This window comes from Onychomys torridus, chromosome 1, assembly GCF_903995425.1.
Source record: "Onychomys torridus chromosome 1, mOncTor1.1, whole genome shotgun sequence".
Classification (NCBI taxonomy): Eukaryota; Metazoa; Chordata; class Mammalia; order Rodentia; family Cricetidae; genus Onychomys; species Onychomys torridus.
Window position 1 is genome coordinate 117,893,411 of NC_050443.1, and position 27,045 is coordinate 117,920,455.

At 47.2% G+C, this 27,045-nt stretch overlaps 3 protein-coding genes across 5 annotated transcripts; 1 reads left to right on the forward strand and 2 right to left on the reverse strand.

Moving 5' to 3' along the window:
• The first annotated feature begins 7,062 nt into the window (after nt 1–7,062).
• Prap1 (proline rich acidic protein 1) lies at nt 7,063–10,481 on the forward strand. Its single transcript, XM_036177660.1, has 5 exons — nt 7,063–7,091; nt 8,261–8,327; nt 9,464–9,516; nt 10,047–10,153; nt 10,261–10,481. The coding sequence occupies exons 1-5, from the start codon at nt 7,063–7,065 to the stop codon at nt 10,479–10,481; spliced, it is 477 nt and encodes a 158-aa protein (XP_036033553.1).
• Nucleotides 10,482–13,005: 2,524 nt separating this feature from the next.
• Nucleotides 13,006–16,259, reverse strand: Fuom (fucose mutarotase). 3 transcript variants are annotated; one of them, XM_036195759.1, is made up of 6 exons: nt 15,418–16,259; nt 14,833–14,901; nt 14,597–14,667; nt 14,353–14,451; nt 13,669–13,742; nt 13,006–13,376 (listed from the first exon to the last, which is right to left on the reverse strand). In XM_036195759.1, the coding sequence occupies exons 1-6, from the start codon at nt 15,500–15,502 to the stop codon at nt 13,286–13,288; spliced, it is 489 nt and encodes a 162-aa protein (XP_036051652.1). In that variant the 5' UTR covers nt 15,503–16,259; the 3' UTR covers nt 13,006–13,285. The 3 variants fall into 3 exon arrangements, with proteins under 3 accessions (XP_036051652.1, XP_036051633.1, XP_036051642.1); XM_036195740.1 differs by having other exon boundaries at nt 13,007–13,479; nt 15,376–16,259; XM_036195749.1 differs by having other exon boundaries at nt 13,011–13,479.
• Nucleotides 16,260–16,844: 585 nt separating this feature from the next.
• On the reverse strand, nt 16,845–26,976 carry Echs1 (enoyl-CoA hydratase, short chain 1). The gene is made up of 8 exons (XM_036191379.1): nt 26,820–26,976; nt 24,426–24,623; nt 23,886–24,013; nt 23,017–23,116; nt 22,001–22,105; nt 21,273–21,392; nt 19,121–19,188; nt 16,845–17,529 (listed from the first exon to the last, which is right to left on the reverse strand). The coding sequence occupies exons 1-8, from the start codon at nt 26,905–26,907 to the stop codon at nt 17,464–17,466; spliced, it is 873 nt and encodes a 290-aa protein (XP_036047272.1). The 5' UTR covers nt 26,908–26,976; the 3' UTR covers nt 16,845–17,463.
• Between the last annotated feature and the right edge of the window lie 69 nt (nt 26,977–27,045).

The window sequence follows — 27,045 nt, forward strand, 5'->3', positions numbered from 1 at the left end:
TACTTCTAGAAAACAACTACTCATTCTATTGTTTACCCTAGATACTAGTGACTCTGCTAGACTCCTACAACATTTCCCCCTTTTGTTTAAGCTATATTAATTACATTGAAGATTATACCCCTTTTCTCTTTTGTGGTCTCATGGTCTTACATAAATAAGCCAGAGAACATTTTAAAGCCAGTAAAGTTATCACAGCAAAAACAACTAAAACAATCACTAGGATGAGAAATCTACTAAAATGATTTATAGGATTAAATGAAGCTATGGTATCTGTAAGGCTTCCCATAACATTCATCCCAGATACATCAGGCAACTTCTTTGAAAAAGTTTCCTTAATTCCTTGTTGTAAATCATAAATCATTTGAGAAGAATTAGGGTGACTCAACAAATGCATTTTAATCTTTTCCCAATTGTATTGGCTTTCATTAAACCTTAAAGGTGTAATATAATAAGATATAATATTCCAATCACATTTTAGTTTAACTTGTTCTTTCAAAGTCGCTAACTGATCCCCCAAAAGTATCATAGCTTGTCTCAAGTCAGCTACTTCATTAACTATCTCACTATCTATTTTATTCTGTTGAGCCCAAAGTTCTGCAGAATGCTGATGCCAGTCTCTAACAAAATCAGCAGTTTGAATTTCCTTAAGAAGGGCCAATCCAGCTGTCGCAGCAGTAGCAGTCAATGCAATAATTCCCATAACTACAGCAATAACCAGTCCAATTATCATCCAATGTGTCCTTTCTAGTATACTTTCAGAAAGTTTCTGGATTAGAATCAGCACAGGTGAATATTGCCATGACCTCAACAGTTCATCGGCATCCAGACTGCTGGCTTTGGCTCTAAGGATATATAAACTTCCAGAAGTGATGTCTAATAACATACTAGCATTAACACATGTATGAAGAGTACAGCACTCACAAGTGATACTATAGTTATTAGGGTGTCATTGTATAGGCCCTTTCAGTAATATATAAGGTAATGGCACACATCCTACAAAGCTGTGACTTTGATTTAATCTAAAGGACAAAGTATACTTACCATCATTAACGTTTAACTTCCTTCATATGCATTAAGAGGGCGTAAGGTGGTTGCTAATTTCCAATTAGCCTGAACTGAATTGCCAAATTGCGACATAGGACCTGACATTCCAACTCTATGCCATTGGATATGTTCATCAACAGAGCTAATTTTTCTAGTTCCATTCAAACTATACCGTTACCATTTCAATTTTGAGTGAGAATATTTTCCTCAAGGGAAGCCATAAGAACTTCAATTGGGGTTGGGGATTTAGCTCAGTGCTTGCCTAGCAAACGCAAGGCCCTGGGTTCGATCCTCAGCTCCACAAAAAAAAAAAAAAAAAAAAAAAAAAAGAACTTCAATCAATGGCTTCTCCTTAGGAGATATTAACAAGCTCCCGAGGGTTCTCACTTTTACATTGTTGTCAATGTATCTAGTCAGATTCCTTGTTGATAACCCACACCTTCCAAAATATCAGATTTATGGAACTAGTAGAATTAATCTACAGTCTTCTTAAACCAGATGCATGAAGCTTATAAAATTTATTATGAAAATCCTTGGTAGAATAAACTATAAATAACCAAATTTGAAAAGTTATATTTAGATAGTGAGTTCCATTACCAATACAAATAGGAATTCCTTGCACTTCCACAGCATAATTTATAACTTCCTTACCCTCGTCTTCAGGCTTAGCAGGTCCTCTGTGGTCATGAGGACCAGGTACTGCCAGTGGCCATGTCAGAAGAGCAGCAGGTGGCAATTGAAGTTTGAGGTGTCAGCCCACCAGGAGGAAAATCCTTGATGGATGAATCTCAGATAGGCAAGTCCCTGAGTCCACAGACTCTAGACTGTCTTTTGCTTCTGCTGTGCCTTTACATGTTTGCCCCAGCCATCTTTCTCTGGTGTCTGGCCTGGTGTGAATGGGTGTGGGGAGATCCCCACTGCCTATAATGTAGAGTGTTTATCTCATGGAAACATCCCGTTCTACTGGGCATGTTTACCTGTGGATTATTATGAAGATGATTTCTTCCTAAGCTGCACTGTCTAATTGATAATAATAACGTTAGTTTAAATAGAGTTTTGATGATTAAAAATATAAACAAGGAAGTCTCACACAGCTCGAACACATGGGTTTCTATTGAGGAGCAGTATAGACTGTGGCTTAGGTTAATGATTAAGAAAAATGATTGATTCCCAGTAGCCCAGCTAGTTTAAATTCTTCTAATCTTAAAGGTGGAAGATGTGTTCTCAGGTTTCAGAGTGCATAATAACTGAAACAAAGCTGTGAAAATAACTTAAAGTTGGACTAAGATGTTTCTGTCAAATAGCTTTGAGGTTCAAAACCCGAGACAACAATCTAAAGTTTTAAAAAGGCACATAGTTGAGTGAGGAACTCTTTAAGGTTAGGGAACAAGAACAAAGCAGCACAATTATCATTAGCTGAAGTGCCTTTCTTGCTAAGATTGGTTGATGACCAAAGGTGATGATTAATTCCTTGTATCCATTTCTGCCCTCAACCCCTGATATAAAAACTTGAGATGAATAGGTACATATACTAAAGATTTAAAGTCGAGATGACTGATTGTTTTTCATGTATAAAAGTTTAGGTTTGTGATTCCTTTAAAATTCCTTGTACGATTACCTTTCAAGATAAGTAGTAAAGTGATTTGGTCCTTTCTTTTTAACTGCAAAACTCAGTCTGCCAGTAAAAGAATACCTTGCTTGCTCACACTCTGTTAATCTATAGCAAGTTGCTTGGGTATGAATGTATGTTGGTTCTTGGGATAATTTGTTTTTCACCTATAATACATAAAATGTTTAATCATATTAAGGGATATGGAAAACATGCTCTGTGTGTGTGTGTGTATGTGTGTGTGTGTGTGTGTGTGTGTGTGTGTGTTTACTTGTGTTCATTGTAATCATTCACTTGAAAAATAGACTGTAACCACATTGTAATTTTTATTTTGCCTGAAAGATTTTGCTGGGGTATATAAGCTGTAAGGGAAAGAATAAAGATAGAATTAGAAGGTCTTAGAAGGAAAACATTAAGAATAAGAAATAAAAGCTGGGCAGTGGTGGCGCACGCCTTTAATCTCAGCACTCAGGAGGCAGAGGCAGGAGGATCTCTGTGAGTTTGAGGCCAGCCTGGTCTACAGAGTGAGTTCCAGGACAGCTAGGACTGTTTCACAGAGAAACCCTGTCTTGAAAAACAAAACAAAACAAAAATGAGAAATAAGGAAGAATAAAGATAGAGTTAGAAGGAAAACTGCAAGAGAGACAGAGGGACAGTTCTGGATAGAGATAAGAAAAGAGAAAGGAGAATACAGAAGAATAAAGGAAGCCATCAAGAGAGTGTGTGTGCCTTTCCCCTAACCCCCTCAGAAAAAAAAAACTCACAGTAAGCCGACTCTGGATTTCCCTTCAAGTCCTGTGCTGCTGGAGGCTGACCCCAGGCCACAAAGGTAGCTGAGAGGATTCATTGACCACAACAGGAATATCTCTATCTCCCCAACTTACTCCTTGTTAATTGGTGGATTATGAATATAAGCCCAGTAAGTGTGTTTTGTCCCTGTTACCTGTATAGTTACCACACACAACAGAGCAAGGAACAAAGTCGTAGCATTCAAAGGTTTCCTACCCAGCTAAACTACTGCTTCTCCTTGTTCAATTCCTTAAACTGTCCATGTAGGAGGACCAGCTGTCTGCTTTAAGGGCTTCCTGTATCTCTTTCTTCCACAACTTTTTGTCTCTACAGAAACATAAGCATAACCTCAGCTCCATCACAACACCTTCCCTGGTTTCCATTCTGATGTTAAAACATCCATGTAGTACACAGGCTGACTCAGTTCAGCAGATTTTTATGATCCAATGCCCTTCAGCAGCTGTTGCCTCTGCTTCATTAGCATTTAAAAAATTATAGTTAGTAGAGCATTATGTAATCTATCCCTGGGAACCCTTGCATCCCCCTTCTGCTTACAAAGCATCTCTTTTAGAGTGTGAGTGATTAGCTATTTTAACAATTGTTGTCCTGTAGGATTATACGGTATTCCTGTAATGTGTTTTATGTTACAACGTGTAAAAAATTGTTTCATTTTACTGGATGATAAGCAGGAGCATTATCAGTTTTAATTTTTATCAGTGTGTCCATTATAGTCATTGTCTTTAATAGATGTGTAATTATACAATCAGCCTTTTCAGAACCTAAGGCAGATATCCATTGAAATCCAGAGTATGTATCATATTGATGAATATATTTTAATTAAAAATTAAATTAAAAATTAAGATTTGTTAAGTGAAATATATCCAGTTGTCAAACTTTATAGTTTTAGTGTCCTTAGGATTACTTCCTACAGGTAAAGGAATTTGATTATGTAAAGAACAAGTAGGACAGTTTTTTAAAATAATATTTTAGCTTATCATCAGGTTATGAAATAATTTTATTTATTTATTTTTTTATTTTTTGAGCTGAGGACCGAACCCAGGGCCTTGCACTTGCTAAGCAAGCACTCTACCATTGAGCTAAATCCCCAACTCTGAAATAATTTTTTAAGCCTTTATTATTAACATGATGTTGTTAATGAAATTTTGAAGCTTTTAATACATTTTTTATTAATAGTTGATCAATCTCTTTATTTCCTTTTGTTAATGGCCCAGACAATCCAGTATGAGATTAATATGAGTAATATAAAGTGGGTAATGCCTTTCCCAGATTGCCTGTTGCAGTTGTATCAATAATAGAATTAATTCTGAATTATTAGGAACACATACAGTTTCTATATGTAACACAACTCCTTCTGCATGTTGAGAATTAGTAATTATATTAAGATATTCATTTGGGTGCCAAATGTGGGGTGTTCTGTGTTGTGTGGGTCAGTGGAAGAATAAAGTCACCCCAAGATGAATTCTTTAGGCCTGTGTGGCAACAGAGAGGAACAGCCTCAAACAGTTATTCAAAGGCATGTTTACTGATTGCCACACAAAGTTGCTTTTTGGGTAAACAAGTTCTTCATACTAAAGTCCCTGATCTAATCTTTCCATTTTTCTGAAGGAAAACATTACATTCCTGCCACTTTAGTCCTTACTGTGTACCATTTGCAGTACCCAATAACCCAAGAGCTTCAGGTGTGCCAGAAGTGTCTTATGGCCAATGTTACACAAAGGCTGTAAAGCTAGCTCAGAAAAATAATTCTATAAATTATGGAAAACAATCACTGTTTTCCATAATGATTTCTTCAAGGTCAAAGCACTTCTAGAAACAACTCTATATTCTAATGTTTACCCTAAATACAGTGACTTTGTTAGATTCCTACAACAGAGAGAAAGAGAGATGGGGGAGGGAGGGAGGAAAAGGAGAAGGAAAGAGAGAGAACTGGGAATGGCCTGGGCATTATAAACCTCAAAGCCCACCCTCAGTGACACAGCTCCCCCAACAAGGCCACACCTCTTAATCCTTCCTAAATGGTTCCACCAACTGGGGCCCAAGTATTAAAATATGCAGGGGGCATTCTCATTGGAATCACAATGGTAACCTTGGACTCGCAGAGGGAGCGTTGGACCATGGTGGGATGGCGTGTGCCTTCTTCCAGTGCTGCTGCCTGTTCCCATTACTCTGAGGAAGACTGTTATAAATGTATCTCTGGTACTGTGAATTCGAGTGGTTTCTCAATATTGTCTCTGCAAATTTCAACAGTCTGGGGCTTACCCAGGCCATGTGGCTTCCTTACTTTTGGGTCTCCCTGAAGCTCTATTTGCAGTGACTACCTATCGCCACCAGGGGACACCAGTTCCCTGAGCTCCGACCACAGTTACCTCTCTGAGGTGATGTGCCCACTTGTCCATGGTTTGGTGGGAGCGTCCCAAGAGGCAGCTCTTTCTTGGAGTGACAACTGCTTTATCCTGAAGTCCCAAAAGAAAGGAGTGGGACCGAGAAGCCTTGCAGAGACTGACATTTTTATGATCTTTGCTCTATCCTTTGGAATCCCCACCCTGGGCCAGCCCTGGGAACATTCAGCTACAGGGGTATTGTGGCTGTCAGTCTGAAGCTTAGCCCCATAGGGGGCTGAGGGGTAACATTTGAAGGCACAGAGCCAAGTGTCTACCTATGCAGAAGACTTCAGCTATGGTGGCCAGAGGGAACAGGAGCCAGTGGTGCTGTGGTGGGAGATCTGGTGCTAAAGTGGGCAGGTCATGGTAGAACTGACAGGTAAGAGATCAAAAGTCTCCCGGTGGCTTAGTATGAGCTCACTGCTCAAGTTATATGGTGGGGCGGGCAGCCTTTGACTAAGTGATTGCTGGCCCCTGCCCTCTGGTCAGACACACCCATGTAGGAGCAATAAAATCCTAAGCAGCCAGGGTTGGGAGAAAGAGGACCAGGCACCTGGACACTGGAATCTGCAGCTTCTCTACTCATCTAGAGCTCCTCAGCACCGAGAGGGAGCCCCAGTCATGAAGAGGTGATGCCATAGCCCCTGGGTCCTAACTTTCCTACCCATAAAAGTTGGCAGCTGGGTATTGGCTAGGGTGGGCCTGGCAGTGTGGTTAGGGTCACACTGGGTCTGAGTCCAGAAGCTCTGGCTTAGAGACAGGCTCTGGGTGTTAGTTCCCCCACCCATCTGAAGCCTGATTCCAGGGGAGCATCTTTGGGGAAGAAAGGAAGGAAGGAGGGAGGAAGGGAGGGAGGGAAAGACCCTCTCTTTTCTGCAAAACACTCACCCTCTGGTCTGTAATCCAGGATTTACCTATAAGAGCAGCCCTAGTGGCCTCCAGATATGCATGAGGGTGAGTTGTCCCATGGGGTCCCTGAGCCAATAGAACATTAGATCCTAAAGGCCCCCTGGGAAGAAGCAACAATTCCAGGCTGTGATGGCCCAAAAGAAAGGGGACAGTGTCAGGGGAGGGGAAGCAGGGGGAATATGTAGCAGGCCTTTGAGGGCTGGCGGGAGTATAGGAAGGGCAGGAATCAGGCAACCTGGGAGTTGGTCACCTAGAAGCTAGAGTTTAATTTTCAGGGAGACCTTGGGCCCCTGTAGGACCTGAATTATCATGGAGGTAGAGAAGAGAGAGGACAAAAGGTTAGCACGAGGTTCTCCATGTTCATCTCTCTGTCCAGCGTACAAATAGGCCTCTGTCTAGTGGTTCTAAGGCAAGACAGGGCTACTCAACCCTATCTGGCCAGATCCTCACCTGCTGTCTTTTGACTCCTATTGTAGTAGGAAGTTTTCTCAGGTCCTGCCTGGCCTTGCGGTTCCTCAGCCGTTTAGAAAATAATCATTCAGAGGCTTAATATTAATTATCAATTGTATGGCCTATGGCAGGCCTCTTGCTAGCTAGCTCTTATATCTTAAATTAACCCATTTCTGTTAATCTATGTTTTGCCATGTGTTTCGTGGCTTTACGTCTGCTGGCATCTTGCTGCTCCTTTGGCTTTGGCTGGTATCTCTCCTCCTGCCTGTCTGTTTCTTGTATCTTTGCTTGGATTTCCCTCCTGCCTCTAAGCTGCCTTGCTGTAAGCCAATGCAGCTTTATTTATCAACCAATCAGAGCAACACATATTCATAGCATATAGAAAGACATTCCCCAGTACCTATCACAAAGTGTTGAATCACAGAGAAGAGAGGTTTCTTCGAGGCTTTAGTACACACACCATGCACATGCATGCATACACATATATACCATATAACATAAACACATGCATACTTCACACACATGAATACCTTTCTACAATCACATGTTCAGAAATACCAGCCATTCCTTTGTTCTGCATGATGGGGCTGGAGGTCCTGGCCACCTGAGAGCCTACTAGAAGTTACCCTACCCCCAATACCATGGGTTGTGGCCTCAGGGGTGTTGTGGCATGGCCTCCATCCACCCTGTCGATGTTGTCACACATAGGTGTGTGCAGGCACACATGTGTGTCCTTGTATGGCCTCTGGAATCCTCAGCACTGACTGCCAGTGTCCCATCACAGTAGGATCTGCCTAGGGCATGGGGTATCTTGGCCACAGGTGGAGAACTTGGCCTCAAGACATGGAGCAGGAGTGCCCTGAGCATCTTGCCTGCTTATCCTACCTGCAGATTCTTTCTTGTGAGATCAAAGTCAAGATCTACCAATGGATTATCAGGGACCTATCCTTGGTCTCTCTGTCCAAGACACATGCCACCAGCCCCAGTAGGTCCTGACTGGAGCGGCAGGAGTTGAGGTGACCCCTCACCACCTCACATTCCCACTCTGGTTCCCCAGGTTTCTCCTGGCCACCTGTCTGGTGGCTGTGCTGCTGCAGGAGGCAGGTGCAATTCCAGCACTCCAGGTATGCAGGGGGCCCCTCTACCTGGCCCCATCTCTGGCTGCCAACCTCTGTCCCAGTTAGCGTGGAGTATTGGAAAGGGCCTCTTTTTCTCCACCCCAAGCTGGGCAAGGAGAGGGGAGGCAGGGCAGAGGCCATGTGGTGAATGTGGTAGCTGCACCATGTGAGCATTGAGGAGTGGCCTCAGGAAGAGAAGGGCATGGGCCCTCCTGGTGTCTAGTGGACAAATCTCCATGACACTCAGGTTACTAGGTGAGGATATGGGCTTCCATAACATCCAAGTGACCCGAAGGACATGGGTCTCCATCACACCCATGCAACCACATGGGGACATGAATCTCCATGACACCCAGGATGAGGGAACATGGTCCTCCATGGCACCCAAGTTACCAGGTAGGGGCATGGGTCTCCATGACACTCGGATGATCCCAGGGTGGGAGGATATGGGTTTCATGACACAGATTAGAGGTGGGGACATGGACGTTGAAAACACCTAGGAAGACCCTGTGTGAGCTGAGTCTTCTCCATACTTTCCCTGGCCTACTCACTGAGGGTGTGGTCTAGACTGGTAACAGAGGGCCCAGTATGAAATGAACTAAGCTTGCTCTGGGCCAAGTCCACTCAGTCTGCACACGTGGCTGTGAAAGAGGATGAGGAAGGCCCGCCCTTCTCAGCCATCTGCAGCTTCGGGGAGCTGGTCACTTCCGCAGCATCATCCTTTGCGTCACTTCCCCTGGTACTTCATCTCATCAGGTGTTCAGTTCAGAGGAGCTGACTACCTTCTGGGCCACTAGCCAGGATTTGGGAGGGGCAAGCACAGCTTTAACTAGTGCAAAAATCCGGGGCATAGTGAGGGTGCAGAGTCCAAGGTGAGCCCCAAGTACTTGCTAAAGAACTCTACTTTCTCCTAAGCTGGCCAGGTTTTCAGGTAGGCTGGCCATTTGGGGACAGGCTGGGGCCCTAAATTTCCTACCTGTAATCCTGATAGCCACAGTGACCTCTATCCCCCTAGAGTTAATTAAACACAGGTTGAGATGAAGTCCTGCCTGTTTGTGGATCTGAGAGTGGCCTCTCCCTGGGTGTCCTCCAACCTTGGGCTACTAACTGGCAAAATCTCCACCTGTGACTTATTCTCCTAGGTCCCTGTCAAGACCAAAGGCAAACATGTGATCCTTGAGCAGGAAACAGAGAAGTAAGTGCCCCAGAAGGCAAGTGTGGCCTCACGCAGTGGGGGATGGAGAACATGGTTATTCAGAAGCTTTTAGGAGGTGATGATACTCAAACCCTACAGATGCCTCCTTGGGAGTTCCCTCCCAGGAGCCCTAGGCCATCTCCCAAGGACCCCAAGCCAACTCCCAGGAACCCCCGGTCATCTCCCCGGGACCCTGGGCCATCTCCCAGACTCAGCTCTCCCTGCATCCTCCAATGAACTAAATTTTAGAACAGCATAATGTATTACCTCCCTTGCCCTTGAGGACCCTGTCCAGGGAAGGCTCTGGCCTTCTCAGACCCCACCCCTGCACCTAGTGTTTTAAGGATGCTAAGGGCAAAAAGCCATGTACTGGTCCCGGGTCTTACAGGGCAGTTGATAAAGTGGGTGGGTATGGAGTAACTTCCCAGGTCCAACAGCTGCCTGGGGGCAGAGAATGTCTTCTGGAGTGGGGCTGGCCATGTCTAATTCTTCCTACCTGTGTGTGAAACTTACCCTACTCATCCTGGCAGGGCCTTGGGTGCCAAAGCTGTGGAGCCCCTGGAGAAGGACCTCCAGCTGGGGGCACTGCTGCCTGTGCCCAAGCAGAAGCTTGCAGCTGCTGAGGAAAAGCATTCAGGTCAGAGTGGTGCCAAGGCCACATCATGGGGGCCATTTAGATAGAAGGCCAGTGAGGAGGAACTTGTGAGGGAGACTGAGGCCTCATCTATTTCTGCCTCTCCCCAGATGCCATGACCTGGGTGGAGACTAAAGACATCCTGAGCCGTTTTCGGAATCCTCAGTATGGTCCAGAACTAGATCTTGACAGCCTCCACCATCCGATGTATGAGGAGGTCCAAGATGAGGTCCAAGTGGCCCAGCCGTGGCCCGTGATGTATCGTCAGGTGCTCCAGGGGCCAGAGGAGGACCTTGACCACATCTTCCACTCTCTGGAGGACTCCGAATAGCTCTAACCACTCTCCCACTCCTGTTCTGAGGCCCAGGCTGTTGTGACCACTCACTCTCCCCAGCTAGCAAAAATAAACACCTGCAAACAGGTAGAAGCCCCGAGTATCTTTAAGATCAGCAGTCCTGGGGCACAGCAGCTGTGTCTAGGAGGAAGAAGTATCACTGCCCTACTTATGGCTCACTAAAAGCTTTCTGTGGGGCACAGGGTCTAGCTGACATTCAGCTCATGAACAGTTCTCCTTGGGCCCATCTCTCTGCATGTGGGGATGAAGTGATATTATGTCAGCAGTCAATTGTGGGAACCAGTTAGCAGCAGCAGCAGCAGCCTCACCAGGGAAGTGAAACTTGTCCTGGAATTCACACAGAAGTGGCTGAGAAAGGAAATGTTTGATAAAGGGGTAAGAGGTTAGGTGGGACTCAGGTTCATGAGTGTATAGGTACATAGGCACACAGTTTCACATGTACACACATGCACAAATGCATAGCTAAATGTTCAGACACATAGGCACAGGCATGAACAGGTACATAGTTACAAAGATGTATATAAGTGGTGCACATGTGTACTTACATAGAGTATATATAGTTACACAAGTACATAGGTATGGTGGTAGCAGGTACATAGCTTCATGTGTGCACAGGTATAGAGGTGTGTGGTACACATGCAGATAGATACGTAGGTAAACAGGTACACAGAGATGTGAGTCAGGACACATACTTTCTGTCCTAGTTTTCTGGGCAGCACCTGGATCTTTCTGGGGTGCCTGTCCACATGGCCTCACTCAGGCCTAAGCACCTAAGATGAATTACCTCACACATGGCATATAGGTACCGGGGTGACTACCAATCCTGCCCTTGCAGTGGGATGGAGGCACTAGGGGCCACAGAGCCACACGTTTTCCAGCTTAGGAGAGGCTATCAGCTCTCCATCTCAATGCACCTGAACCCCAAGCAGCCATGTAGGTTATCTATTGGTCCCACGCACCCTAGAACCCAGTGTGTCTCATGTCCCTACTCCTCCAAGGACATGAGTGGGAGGAATGATGGCTCCCGTGCACCCTGGCCTCTAAGCCCCATGAAGCAGGAGCCAATGCTCCATCTCATAGATGAATCAGGGGTCTTCATATTACTTGAGCCCACTGCCCCCACACTGCAGATGAGTCCACGTTGTAGATAAATCTAGCATCCCCACATTACAGTCCAGCGTTCCAAGTCCAGAGTCCTGAAGATGAAGAGCAAGGCTCTGACAGTGACCTCAAGGCACAGCTCTCATCTCAGGGTACTCTGCCTGCCATCCTGGTAAGAATCTGAATCTAAATAAATCTATTCACGGTCCCTCCTCCACACAGCAGAGGTGCCAAAATCCTACCCAGGTCCCAGGTAGCACCAAATCCCACATAAGGACACCACAGGTGCTCTCCTTTCCCACTTCGTCACTTCTGACCCCTAGCCTAGTCCTGGAAACATGCAGGTCTTCCCATGCACGGCTAATCCTGTCTGGAGACACTCTAGACTGACCCTGGGGTGCTTTATTGATTTTCCAGGCACTTCTCAATCCAGTAGTGTTGACTATAGAGATCATTACCAAATCTTTCAATGTCATTCCTCCATCAAGTTAGAGATTCAGGTGCAGGTGGTCAGGAAGCAGTGTCCAGTGAGCACTCTGTCCAGTGCTTGTGAGGTCAGATCCACAGTTAAAACTTGAACTGTCTTACCTCCACATTCCCTGAATCTAAGCAGAGGACTTGAAGATGCTGGGGTTCCAAGGGCCCTGGTGTCTTACTGGGACTAAAAGCATCTACCTTCCCAGGGTATTATTGTGGCCAAGTTTCTTTCCAGCTTTGCCTGAGCCAGGAAGCTCTGTGGGCATTTCCTCTTAAAGGAGAACTGGGGCTGGAGAGATAGCTCAACAGTTAAGGGCGCTTGCTACACCATAGGGCCTGTCTACTCACCTGCTCGACTCTTGGTTGTCTGTGGCTTTTGGCTAGTACAGACAAAGCTGCTATGAACATTCACCAATAGTCTGCAGACATGTGTTGCAGACACATCCAAGCACTCAGTAGGGAAACTGTTTCAGGCCCCACTAAGTTCCTTCCCTCCAATCTTGCTATTTCCCTCTGCAATTTTGAGCCCCAGTTGATCCTTTACCACCTGGGACAAATGAGGAGTCAAAGCTGGGAGTAGCCAGGTTGCATCTGGGCTTAACAGCTGCTCATGCATAGGTAGTGGGTACTCAACCTGCCAAACATAGGCAGGGTGGGATCCAGACCTCTTTGACCTTGAACCAGAGAGGTCAGCATTACCCTCTCTAGCAGCTGAGCAGTTATCTCTTAGTGTCAGCACCCTCCCATCTAAAGTGTCCAGCCCAGCTCTGCCCTCTGGCCTAGAACTCAGATTGGCCCTAGTCAAGAGTCCCTGTGTGTTGCAACCCAAGTGGGTAATGCAGAAATTCCCAACCCCCACAAGCATCCAGTGCAACCACATCCAACACCCTGTGTGCACCTTACCCAACATCAATGACCATCCAAGCCCTTTCTTTGCCTAGGCCCAGGCCACAGGCACAGACACTATCCAGCTCTCAAGTCCCTACCTAGGCCTAGCTCCTGCCCAGCTCCCAGCCCTCAAACCAGCCCCAGGCTTTATTCCCCATGTGGATTTTCCACCTGAGGATTCAGCAAGGATGGGGAGGGGGTGCTTATTTGGAAGCTAATGGCCTCCCACAAACTCACCACAAGACAGGTTTCCGAGTACAAAACCTTTAAAGATTGACAGTGACTGCTCTCCCTTCCCCTCTCAATTTCACAAATCAGGGAAGGGGGAAATCTCTGTCAGGGTCAGCAGAGTCTCTCAAGATCTGCCAACCTCTTGAACCCCAGGCTGGGGTCCAGGTCTGAGTACTGTCAAGGAGTGGCTTGATGAATGGGTTCATGTGGTCTCTATCAGGGTCCGCAGTCAAGAGTCCCCTTCTTGAGGATGATGTTTCCATAGAGTGCCGTCTCCCTGCCGGAGGGTCAGGGTGCCGAGATTCGAACTTTACCCTTTTCTGCTTCTATACCTCCTGCTCAACCATGGCCAGGAACTCTGCCACCCAAATCCCTCCTGTCTTCCCGGGCAAAGCAGAGGTGGAGGCAGTTCTCAGGGACCTGGATAAGGACTTGCCCAAGTCACCTGGATGCAGCAGAAACTCACCCAGTTGCAACAACAGCAAATGCCTTTTTTGCACGTTCATAAAATTCAAATCTCTCTATTTTCATCAGAGTTTTCTGGAAGACAAAATGGCATGTTTGGAGGGACCTTGCCTGAAAGTCCTCTGGGTGGCCTCCTGAGTTGAATACCCTATCAGGAAATAGTTAGGAGGTAGCAGCAATGGAAGCCCTTGGTCCTCTAAGCTCCATTCCTCTGGTTCTCCTGATGCTCCTGGGGTCTCAGGGAACCAGGGACAATGGGGCATCTTTCATATCTCTGTCTGAGTCTGTGATGGACAAGGTGCCTGCCAGATGTAGACTCAGCTCAGCAAGCCTCTAGAGCAGTGGTTCTCAACCTTCTTAATGCTGCCACCCTTTAATACAGCTCCTCATGTTAAAGTGACCCCCAACTATAAAATTATTTTCATTGCTACTTCATACTACTGTTATGAATCCTGATGTAAATATCTGTTTTCTGATGACCCACATGTTGAGAACTGCTATGTAGACCCTCTAAACTGTCCTGGAAGTCCCTGGCCCAGGACAGGAATTCTCAAGTTGGTCCTGCTCAGGCCTGCCAATGGCTCCTTAGGGAGAATGGGTGTGTCCTCTGACATCTCCATGCCCATAGTTCATTCTTCCTGAGCCCCCAGGAGACAGAGGGTCCCATGACTGGGGCTGCGCTCACCTTGCAGTCAGCTTTGAACAGCAGGGATTCATAATGGTTCCATATTGGGGTCTGTAGGCCTCTCTCCTTGTCACTGGGCACTAGTTCCATGACAGCAGCCTGGGGAGACAGGGATCAGCTCTGTGGCACTAGGCACCTCCAGGGCTCCTCTGAGGGAGGGTGCCCTTAGGGGACACGTGGTCATATGAAGTCTGGCAAAGAGGAAAGTGAGGCCCAGATCAGTAGCACAGCGTTTGCTCCTCACCGGGCTTTCCACATAGGTGTCCAGGGGCAGCAGCTCCAGCACAGCCTCCAGGAGCTGTGGGATGTCCAGGCCTAGGGGGGCAGAGCTGGGGTCAGGCTTCTGCTCTCACCATGACCTGTAACCCCACCTGTCTAAAACTGTCATTTGTGGGCCACAGTCAGCAACCGGTCCACAGGAAGGAGGGGCCAGGACAGAGAGGTCACAGAACCAGGACCGGGTCTGCCTGTGGTGCTCACCATCTGCTCGGATCTCTACAGGCCCGCACTGGCAGATGGAGGAAGTAGGGAAGTTTGCATCTGCAAGAACTGAAGGGAGAGAAGGGTCACATGTCACAAAGCCACAAATCCTTGTGCATATATGGGATGTCCACATGCCTGGCCAGTATATCCCTTCCACTCCAGTTAGTGGGGACAGATCATGGGTTACCCCATTATTCCCCTTCAAAGCAGTAGAAAAATAAATGAAACCAGTGTCTGGGAGGAGGAACCAATAGTTTCACCCCAGCCTCTGGCTGTCCTGCCTTGCCCTAGGGCACCAGGCCAGGGACAGAGAATCCAGCAAACCTCAGGGCCATCTGCGAACTACCCTGCTGCTGAACTTGGAACCTGATTTGCCCTTTTCAGAGTTCTGTGGCCTGGGCCAATGGTAGGCCGCAGCACGGCCCTTTCCTGAAGCAGCTGGACGGCTGGCTTCCTGTTCCCAAGGGCAAGGTGACTATGGGCAGTGTTCCCAGCCTTTCCTGGGCCCTGCGGGTCAAGTGCTCTCGGTGCGGATCACACCCCTGCTAAGAAGTCCGCATTGCCGGCTCTCCACAAGCTCACCAATCTCGTCTCCATGCCCCATCCGCGCAAGCGCAAAAAGCAGCTCCGGGGACAGCACCTTCGGGATGCCCTTGAGCGCAACCATAGCTGCAGAACTGGTGGTGGGCCGGAGTTGTGGGCAGGGCGGTGCTGCAAGGATTGGGGCGGAGCCAGAAGAGAGGTGGATCCAACAGCTGGGTAGCCGCTGTTAGGCCCTTGGTTATGAGGTGACGCGCAAATCTCTGAGGCCTGGCAGATTGTGGGAAAGTTCAGGAAGCAAGTCCGTGTGGGAAGGACAAAAATGCCAGATGAGCACCTTCGAAAACAGGTCAGGCACAGTCTTGGCCCTAGGATCTCTAGTGCCCCAGCCCAGATGGTCCTGGTATGGCCACTGCTGCCCAACTTGGTGGCAGTGATGGTGAGAGGTAAGCTTTCTGCTTCAGTTTGTGAGTGGCTTCATGGGATTAGGGCCTATATAGGAAGCAAGCCAAAACCAAACCAAAGCCCCTAAATTGTACTGGGGCCAGAAACCAAATAGTTTAAAATAGCTGAGAGCTTCACCAGGGCTTGGAGGAGCTCCTTTGGGGATGCAGTCTGCACACATCCCATTGTCTTGAACTCTCTGAAGCCAAGGGCTGTGGGTGGGATCCTGTCCTGCCAGGATGGAACCAATGAGAACCTAGCACACACAGGTCTGGGTGAGCTATACTAGGCCCAGGGCTGAGACAGATCTCACACGGAGCATCTTAAACCCTGTTCCAGCTTTCAGAACAAATGGCTGCAGTATGTGTTCAGTGCACCCACAAAAATGAAACCAACAAGAGGATGGAGAGAAGACTCCGGGAATAAGAGCACTGGTTGCTCTTCCACAGGACTGGGGTTTGATGGCTCACAACCATCTGTAACTCCAGTTCCAAGGAACCCAATGCCCTCCTCTGGCCTCTGAGTCACCAGGCACATACGTGGTACACAGACATAAACACAGAGAAAACATTCATACACTTTTTAAAAGTTAAAAACAAATAACTAATGAATCGATTGCCTCAGTTTCAAGATTTCCCCTATTGAATGATCACCTCTTCTGCTTGTTCCTCTAGACTGTGGCTCAATCAATGGCTAACACACACATCCCTGTGTGCCCAAGTTTAATAAGTGAACACTGAGACTGGAGAGATAGTTCAATGGCTAAGAGCACCAGAGGACCCAGGTTTGATCCCCAGCACATGGTGACTCACAACTCTCTGTAACTCTAGTCCCAGGGAGTCCAGTGCCCTCTTCTTGGGGGAGAGGAGGCTTAACCATGAGAAAGACCTTGAAACTTTGCTTCCAGAATAGGGAGCTTCGGTTGAGAGACAGTGTGTAGTGGGGATGGCCGCACTCTGATGTGAAAATGCTTGACGTGTACTTGATGTGCTTAAGATGGTAAAGTTAAAAACACACAAACAGCCCGGCAGTGGTGGCCCACGCCTTTAATGCCAGCACCAGGAAGCAGAGGCAGGTGGATCTCTGAGAGTTCAAGGCCAGCCTGGTCTATATAGTAAGTTCCAGACAGCCAGGGTTACATAGTGAGACCCTATCTATAAGAAAATAACAGCAATAATAATTAGAAAACACATTCATTCTTTAGAGACTACTATAGGTGAGTTGAAACTAAACTGAAGTAGTCACTTTTAATTGAAATATTGTACGCTTGGAATCAGCAGACAGGGCCACTTCTCACTTGAAGCCACACCCTGAGCTGTGCACTGTTGACACTGTTGACAGTGGACAGGGGTATGGGTGGTCCAAGCACACACCTGTCCCTGAAGTGAAGTAAAAAAAAATAAAAATAAAAAATCAAGACACCTTGAAAGCGTCCCAGATTTCTGATTTAGAAGACTGTGAAGACTGACTTCCAACACTGGTGGAGGTTGCAGGCCACACCACGAGTACCTGAGCTGTGGCCACAGCCCCAAAGCCTGCGGTAGGAACTGTGGCTTACTCTACTCTGTAGGAGAATTTATTTGCCTCTCAATTGACAGGCTGAGCTTTCCTCTCCAGGGTGGCACAAGGCTCAGCTGCCAGCTCTCAGTGGTCTTTGAAGTTGGCCTTCCTCTTCTCCACAAATGCGGCCATTCCTTCTTTCCGGTCATTCTGGCAGGAAAAGGAAGAAGGGAGGTGAAGTTTGCATCTTCCTAGTGAGCCCCTCGGCTGACTGCCTGCATCTTGAGATGGTCTTCCGTCCTCCTCCTTGCCTGCTTTCCAAGCTCACCGATAGGATGGTGATTTTGCAGTGGGTCCACCAGTAGCCCATGAAGGATGGGATTCCCCACAAACAGTGCTATGCTTGGGAATGGGGGATGTATACCACCCAGGATACAGTCCATCAGGAGCCATGACATGAGCACCAGTTAACTCGTGTTCATAGCACCTCTGGATCTGGCAGGGTCTGAGTTGGGAAACTTTCAGAGCTGTGGGGCGGCAATAGAACTCTGCTTTACACCTGCCTCTTCCTTAGCCTGTGGACACACTATGTGCACACATCTTCAATTCTTCCTTAGGGACCCAAACCATTTAAAAGCTTTTTTAAAATTTTAAGTGTGTGTGTGTGTGTGTGTGTGTGTGTGTGTGTATGTGTGTGTGTCTGTGTGTTATGAGTGTGTGCAGATAAGTGCAGGTGCACACAGAGGGCAAAGGTGTGATATCACTCTGGAGCTGGAGTTGCAGGTGATTGTGAGCCATCTGATGTGGGTGCTGGGAAGTGAACTCAGGTCCTCTGGAAGAGTAGCTCTTAAATGCTGAGCCAGCTCCCCAATTTTTTTTTTTTTTTAATAAAGCACTTAGCACTGGGCCAGTGGGACAATGGGTAATGCATCTGATGATGAGAAGACTCTTTAAAACACCTAGAAATATGAGCTTCTGATAAAAGGTGAACTGTAGCCAAACATGGTGGCACCCTCCTTTAATCTCAGCACTTAGGAGGGGCAGGCAGAGCTCTGTGAGTTCAAGTCCAGTCTAGTTTACATAGTGAGTTCCAGGCTAGCCAGGGCTACATAATGAGACCTTGTCTCAAAAACAAACAAACAAACAAATAAATAAAATAAAATAAATAGGGTTGTGGGATAGTAGTTAGAGATGGCCCAGCAGTTCAAAGATCTTGAATAGGATCTGGGTTTGGTTCCCAAAACTTCTACGGTGGCTCACCACAATCTGTAACTTCGGTTCTAACGTACTCAGTACCCTTTTCTGGTCTCTGCAGGCACCAGACATGCATATAGTATATTTACATACATGTAGGCAAAACAGGTATACATACAGGATAAACAATATTTAGAGATGGTTTCTCAGCCAGGCAGTGGTGGCGCACGCCTGTAATCCCAGCACTCAGGAGGCAGAGGCAGGTGGATCTCTGTGAGTTCAAGGCCAGCCTGGGCTACAGAGTGAGTTCCAGGAAAGGCACAAAGCTACACAGAGAAACCTTGTCTTGCAAAACAAAACAAAAACAAACAAACAAAGAGATGGTTTCTCTGTGTGTTCACAGGCTGGTCTCAAACTCCAGGGCTCAAGCAGTTCTCCTTGTTCCCTGATTCCCAAGTTTTGGGACTACTGTGCCCAGTTACAAATTCTACTTTAAATACAGAAGCTGCTGTTTAGTGGTGTAATGGGCCCTTCTGCAGTCAGAAATTTTCTGCAGCTTCTGCAACAGAAATGAACTGGAACCCTAAGCAGGATACTTGCTACTCACAGTGGCAAATGTAGAGTAGAAGAGCTTCTTCTCCAGCTTATTTCCTTCCGTTAAGGTCATTTCAAAGGCTGAAAAAGAAGACCTGGAGTTACAAACTCAAGTGCTGAATGTGGGGCACCCGTGTTGGACTGACTGTGATCCACAGAGAGGGCTACAGGCTGTGTGGCCCCCATGCTGATTCAGCTCTCCCCACTTCTCAAGTGCACGGCCCACATTGAGGTAGCCATGGAAACAAACTGCTCTCTTAGGCTTCCTAAACACCATGCTGGTAGTCCAGGGCCCTCAGAAGGGAAAAAGTACCAGAAATGGACAAAGGACCAATAGCAGAATCTATCCAGCCGTGAGAACCTGAGGTGGTTGATAAAACTGAACACAGGAGCACGGTAAAGCCTGAAGAATGGAGGAGAATGGCTAGGCAGCAGGGACAGCATCTGCTCTGGGCTTCTTTTCCAGGGCAAAGCACTGTCTAGTGGAACACTGATGTGGAAGACAGAGCTGTGACTGACACTGTGATCTTCCTAGAACCCTCAGGTGCTCCCTATGTGCTCCACACACAGCTGGCTCTTTAGACAACAGCACATCTGATCATGGCCAGCAGCAACCCCGAAGGGCTGGTGGCCCCTCTGGAGGTAGCAATAACCTTTCTAGGTCACATCTTTTGCCCCTACATGTGACACTGAGCAGAAACACAGTGCCAATCCAAAGGATGAGATAAACTATTACATTAAGACTCCTCCATTCCTGGGGCTGGAGAGAGGATTCAGTGGCTAAGAGCACTTGCCCTCTTACAGAGAACCCAGGTTCCTTTCCTAGAACCCACAAGGAAGTGCACAACTGTCTGTAGCTCCAGTTCCAAGGGGTTCCATGTCCTCCGCTGCACCATGCACATGTGTGATGTGCATACATATATGCAGCCAAACACTAATGCACATAAAATAAAAATAAGTAAAATCCTTGAAACAATCACAAAAACTCCATTCAGGTCTTTGTACCTATTTAACAAGCTAGGTATACCACAAATCCTTGTAATCCCCCCTCTATTATTACCTTGTAGGTCTTGTACCTATTGGTACAAGATTAAACAGGCTAACTGCTAAGTTCTGCTTTTGTATGAAATGCTTACTTGCTTGGACGGCTCAGGCACCTACTGGATGTCTGTTACAAAGTCAGGTCTTACCTAAAGGATTCTCTCAGGTGTGGTCCTGGCCAGTCTCTTTTTAATAAAAAGCCTCTAATTTACTAAAACCCAAACTTGAGTCAGACTGGTGACTCTCTGAACAACCCCAGACCCTCAAAAGGCTCCCTAGTGAAAGGTACACACACCCACATACACCCACACATGTATATAAATTCACACACATGTTAATAAATAACTAAATATATTTTTACAAAAAAGACTCCAAGCTTGGTGTGGTGATACATGCATCCAATCCTAGCAACTGAGGCAGGTGGATCCAGAGTTTGAGGACAGCTTCAGTTATAGAGTAAGACCTTGCCTTACAATCCAAACAAAGGGCTCAGCCAGTTGCCAAGCCTAATAACAACTGGAATTCAATCTCTGGAACCCCTATGGTGAAGGAGACAACTGATTCCTCAAATTATTTGCTGACCTCCACATGTGCATCATGGGATAACCCCTCAATAAATTAAAATGTGAAATAAAGAAATAAATAAATGAGTACATTTAAAGAGAAGAAGAAAGAAAAGGATGAGGCAGCTCTGAGGAAGGCAAGTCAGACAAACTTCATGAGCTGAGAGCTGATGAAGATGCTTCATGACCTGTGCTACTGCAGACACCAGGCTACAGCCCATTTGCATAACCAGAGCATGGGCTCCAGGTCCTCGGAGACAGCTTTCCCTTGAACCACAGACCAGTGACTTCAGGGGCTGTGGCTCCATTCTTAGTCTTGCTTGACACTGCATTGCCATTATGTCCTAGGCCTGGCCCAGTCTTGGGTCTTGGTATAAAGAGATACTCAGAGTATCTTGACAGACGTTTGAGTGACCAAAACCTGGAACACTGGCAAACTACAATTCCAAGAACTTTCTTCCCATTGCTGCCTCGGACAAGGTGGGTTAATCTGGAACTGCACAACTTCATCTATGCAGTCCTGTGGACTCTTCCCATTTTCTTTTCCCAGCAGATCCCTACCTGCATTCACAGATTCTTTCGCCATGGCTACTATAATTTTGGAATTGTTGGCAATTTTTTCTGCACATTGGATGGCCTCTTCAACCAGTGTTTCAACAGGAAAAATCTTGCTTACAAGACCTAAAATATGAAAAGTATGAATAGCATACAGGAATAGCATCGTCCACTTCCTCTGGAACCCAATGACACTGAGAGGCAAGTCCTCTGGGGCCTAAACAAGGGATGGCTATCCCCAATAGTGGGTGACTCTGTGTTCTCTACTGCTAGGTTCCAGTACCTGAACTCTAAGTTACACAGGCTATGCTCTCTACAGGATCAAATGGCAGAGAGAACCTGAGGTTTATAGTCACTGCCAAGGGCAGGGAAAGGGCTGCCCTTTAAGGGCCTTCAAAGGGCAGTGGGAAGAGATGTTTTGTTTTGTTTTCTTTTTGAGATAGGGTTTCTCTTTAGCTTTGGAGCCTGTCCTGGAACTCATGCTGGCCTTGAACTCACAGAGATCCACCAGCCTTTGCCTCCCAAGTGCTGGAATTAAAGGCGTGTGCCACCATCGCCTGCCAGGAAGAGATGTTATTATTTCTAACCTATACATAGGTTACCACTCTTTTGCGCAGGACATATTTCAAGATATAAAACCCAATGCCAGAACCTTAGGACTCTAAGGCTAGTAACCCCTGGGGACACCAAATTTAGCTCAACTCTCCCCCAGCTCACAACATTAGATACCCCACCTGCTTGCTTGGCATCCTGGGCTGAAATGCGGTCACCAGTGAGGACCATCTCCATTGCTAGCGACTTGCCAACTGCGCGAGTAAGTCTCTGAGTGCCTCCTGCACCTGCAAGCAGAGATCTGTGGTCTTAGTTGGCTCTTTGTCAAGTGACATTGAGAAGAAACTCAGGTCTGGGATGCAGCTCAGTGACAGAGGTTTAGCATGCACTAGGCCCTGGGTTCCTTCTCTGCATTAAAAAGGAAGAAATAAAAATTAGATTGGCTTTTTCCCCACCGACCTAGAAGGTTCTAGGTCTCCCTGAAAGCACGTGCTGGACCAAATCCCAGCATCAGTCTTCTTCTCTACAGACCTGAATATTGAACCCACTGTCCAGGGTCTCAGAACAAGGCTGGTCAAACCCAGAGAGCAGTGGAGGCCTCCTCTGAGTACCGTCTCTTTCCTGAGGGCTGAAGTCTTTTCTCTTTGAGCGTTCACCTTCTCCTGCCAGGTCTAACAGGTGGCCCTCTCTGCCCCCCTCCCCGCCAGCAATGGAATTGCTTTCTCAACATCTCAGAGCTTTCCCAGGCAGTGGGGAGTGAGAATTCCACAGTCTGATGTGTTGAACTCAGGAAGGCCACCTGACCTGCTATGCCAGCAACATAGGAGTGAACAGAGCCAGAGTCATATGGGACAGAGTTTTCGGTGCAAGCCCACGGCTACTCATCTCTCTACCAAGCTCTGGGTGTACAAAACTCTTGAGGGTGTATGAATCATGAGCAGGAAAGAACCACCGTGGCTAATAGCCACTGCCCACTCGGTGTGATATTGTCAGATTTGGGATCTGTATATTCATAAGAGCTGGACATGGCCTGAAGCTCGCTCTCAGACTGTGCTGAGCTTCATCTGCTCTGTCTTTCAGGTTCTAGTTGGCAGAGAGAAAACCCAACAGACAAGAGCTGTCCATGTGGGGCCTGTGTTTGGATGCAAGCCATGGTGTGAGACTCAGGCTTGCCTTGTTACAGCTGACACATTCTCACCTGGGATGGTCCCCAGCAGGATTTCTGGCTGTCCAAACTGGGCTTTCTCACCAGCATAGATGATATCACACATCATCGCAAGTTCACAGCCCCCACCAAGCTGAAAAAAAAAAAATTGTTCATAAGCAGGTGGATTTTACCAGAGGAGTCCTGGCAGAGAAAAAAAAAAATCACTCCATTTGCTTAAGGAACTTTTCTAAAACCATGAAACAGAGTCAGGTAACAGCAAATGTTAACCTATAAGAGAGATGATGCTTACCAGGGGCTTGTAGACTTTTATGCAAAGGGCCAGGCAGTAAATAAAGACTTTTGGCTTTGTGGTGAATAACACAGCCTAACACAGTGACTCAAAATCAGCTAGACAGGACAGCTGACCACCCCCAGGGATGGGTTTCATTAAATAATCAGCATGTGGGGGCTGGAGAGATGGCTCAGAGGTTAAGAGCACTGGCTGTTCTTCCAGAGGTCCTGAGTTCAATTCCCAGCAACCACATGGTGGCTCACAGCCATCTACAATGAGATCTGGCGCCCTCTTCTGGCCTGCAGACAGAATACTCATGCATACGTAATAAATTAATCACATTTTTCCCACTAGCCCTGCATTTCTCAATGGCCTAGTGAAGCAGGAACCCTAGTGTGCACACAAAACACTCACAGCCTTCACCCGTGTAGTATAGCCACTGTAGCAATTGAACAGAAACAGAAAAGCTCATTAACATACCTGGGAATTAGTCAATGAGCCTCCATCAACCAAGCAGTTACCAAAAGACACCATGGGCCTTTTAAAGACACAGATCTTTGCTATACCTTATTTACACAAGCGTAGTTCCTTGCACCTTGCACAGGAGACCTCTGGGGCTGATACTTACAGCATAACCATTGACAGCTGCAATGACTGGCTTCTTGACCCGGGTGATCTGGTCCCAGTGGCTCAGGAACTTGCTGTTGTAACAGTCCTGGAATGTCTGGTTCTGCATTTCCTTGATGTCCGCTCCAGCTTGAGGCAGACAGAAGCAAGCTTCCAATTACCAGACATCAGAGAACTTCTCAGTCCTGTATCCCCATGCACAGGGCCTGGGGACATTTCCCATAACAGTGGGAACAGCTGATACATGGACCAACAACTCACCAAGCTGTCTGTTATAGGAAGGTAATGTTGGGGATTGAGGCAGGCAGTGGATGCTAGGTACACTCAGAGAGGCCGGGCTTATGCTGGTTATTTCACCTGACCAGTGAGGACCTGAACATACCTGAATGTTCAACACACAGAACTGCTCTTCTACACAGCTTACTTTACATGTTAGTATATCCTAAGCCACCTCTCCCATCACAGAGAAACTGGTCCTTTTTGCTGCTTCCCACAGACCACCGTACCCGATACTCTCTACCACCATGGCTGCCCTGCACACCTGCAAATGCCTTCTCCCCACCAGTGAGCACAATGGCCCCCACAGCAGGATCTTTCTCAAAGGTCTCCAGTGCTTGGTTGAGCTCCTCGATCAGGCCATTGCAAAGTGCGTTGAGTGCTTTGGGGCGGTTTAGCTGGATCAGCCCCACGCTGCTATTCTTTCCTTTCTTCTCTGTGATGATGTACTGAAAGTTAGCACCTGGGGAGAGAGGTCAAAAGTGGATTGTCATCATAAAGATATTAAAGGCACTGTGGTGGCCAATTGTGGTTGTCAATTTGACCACATCTGGAATCAACTAAAGCTCAAGCTACCTGTGGAGGATTTGAGCTGGATCATTTGAGATAAGAAGACCGGACCCTAAATCTGGGCTACATCTTTGGTGGCAGCTTACATAAAAGTACATGGAAGGAAGATTTTGCTTTTTTGCCCTCACTTTCAATGGCAAGCGCATCTAATCTATTCTTTTTTCCCAAAGATTTATTTATTAATTTATTATGTATACAGTGTTCTGCCTGCATGTATGCCTTTATGTTAGAAGAGGGCATGAGATCTCATTACACGTAGTTGTGAGCCACCATGTGGCTGTTGGGAATTGAACTCAGGATCTTGGAAGAATAGCCAGTGCTCTTAACCACTGAGCCATCTCTCTTTGGGCCCAATCTAATCTGTTCTTAGGCATTCCTTCTCTGGTGTTGGAACCTATTTCTTTGGGATTCCAATGTACACTGAAGACCCCCAGCTCTCTAGGACTTCCCTGGGCTCCAAAACCAGATTGGGACTGCTGAAATATCCAGTCTCTTGGACTGAACACCAACTGAATCCTTGGCCTTTCCATCAGAGGACAGCCATTGTTGGACTACTCAGACTGAAGCCTGTAAGTCACTCTAATAACCCCCTATTAATATATATGTATATTATACATTAGCAAATAGAATATATATTCAGTTCTGCTCTTTTATAGAACCCTGACTGATACAGGTAAAGACAGGGGACTCTGTACCATCCTTAGACTGTCAGCCTGGAGTTCTGGCTATGATCTACCCAGGCATGGTAGCAATGGCACATTAAAATGCCTTTAATCCTAGCACTCAGGAGGCAGATACAGGTGTATCTTTGTGAGTTCCAGGCTAGCCTGGGTAGTTCCAGGCCAGCCAGAGAGCTACGTAGTAAGATCCTGTCTCATAAAACAAACAGAAATAACAAAAAAGAAAACCCTAGCACAGTCACATGCCCCCTCCCCCCCAACACACACACCTCCACACCCCATATGCCAGCACTTTCCAGACCATGACACCAGGTGAGAGCAGGACAGAGCCTAGGACCTGCTGGAGCAGTACATCTGCTGCGACAGAGGCTCATGTAAAGCACCATTAGGGGACCTGGAGGAGCAGCCAATTCAGACTTGGGGGGTACAGCTCATGGACTTAGGAGCAGGAAGATAAGTCTGAAAGTGAGGATCTGTGTTCTGGGTGTTTTGTTCCTTAACACAGTGCTTGTGTGAAGTAACTTATGTGTAAGGTGCACTGTTGAACAGTAGGATGCCTGCCATTCAGTGGAGCCAGGACAGGACAGCCAATCCAGGTTGAGGTGCAGAAGCCCTAGCTAGCCTCAGGGGATGGCCAAAAATTCCCGGTGACACGGGAACACCAACCAGATGGCTGTAGGAGAGTCCAGCCAAGGAGAGAGGAGGCAGGGACTATCGGGCTGGCTGGGAAGGAAAGTGGGTGTGTCAGTATGGTCTACGCTGATTGGACGGTGTGAAGGACACTATCAGGCAAGGGCAGTGGACCAAAAGGCACTGGACAGGAGGCACTGTAGACAAACCTTCCCCAATACTCAGATTGCCTTGCTTAACCTACCTTCATAGTCTCTTAAAGCTACCTAAATGCACATGGAGTTGCACAGCCAACATGCATGGTCCCAGCTTGCTAGAGGTCCTGCCACTTACTGGGTTGAGAAGCTGCCATTACAGCCAGGACCCTCCCAACAGACAGGGCTTCTAGGTGCTAAGCGCAGGCTGGACTTGTTAGGTGAGACTAAGATAAGATTAAAGGGTCAAGAATTGAGTAGGGTATAGAATTGGGCAAGGGATCAGGCGAGCAGTGGAGGTGGGGGCTCCGAAGGAGGAGCAAGGGTGGGAGGAGCTTCAAGCTAGAAATCTGGATTTAGGTGTGGGGATGAGTACTCGAATCCAGGGTCTAAGTACTTCAGAGTCAAGCGTTGGGAGTGCATGCTTGTGGAAGTGTAGGTCAGACAAATGATCTGGAGTCAGGAGAGACGGTCCAGGATCAAGTGAGGGTGCGTGGAGGCTGGAGTTTAAGAAACCAGCCCGAGGCTCCGAGGAGAGAGTCTACCCATAGTGGGGTGACGGACCCCGCTGGTGTCCGCACTCACCCGAGGCGAAGCGCCGAAGTTCTGGGTAGCGGACTGAGGACAAAAGTGAGCTGCAAGGTCGGGGCAGCAAAGCACGCAGGGCCGCCATGGCGCAGAGACGCTAGTCCCGCCTGCAGAATCGCCCGGCCTGCAGAATCGCCCCGCCTGCAGAATCGCTCCGCCCCAGATCCCGGCTAGCTGGAGACGGAAGCCGAAGAGGACAGACGGGTGACCTGGGCGGGGTGAT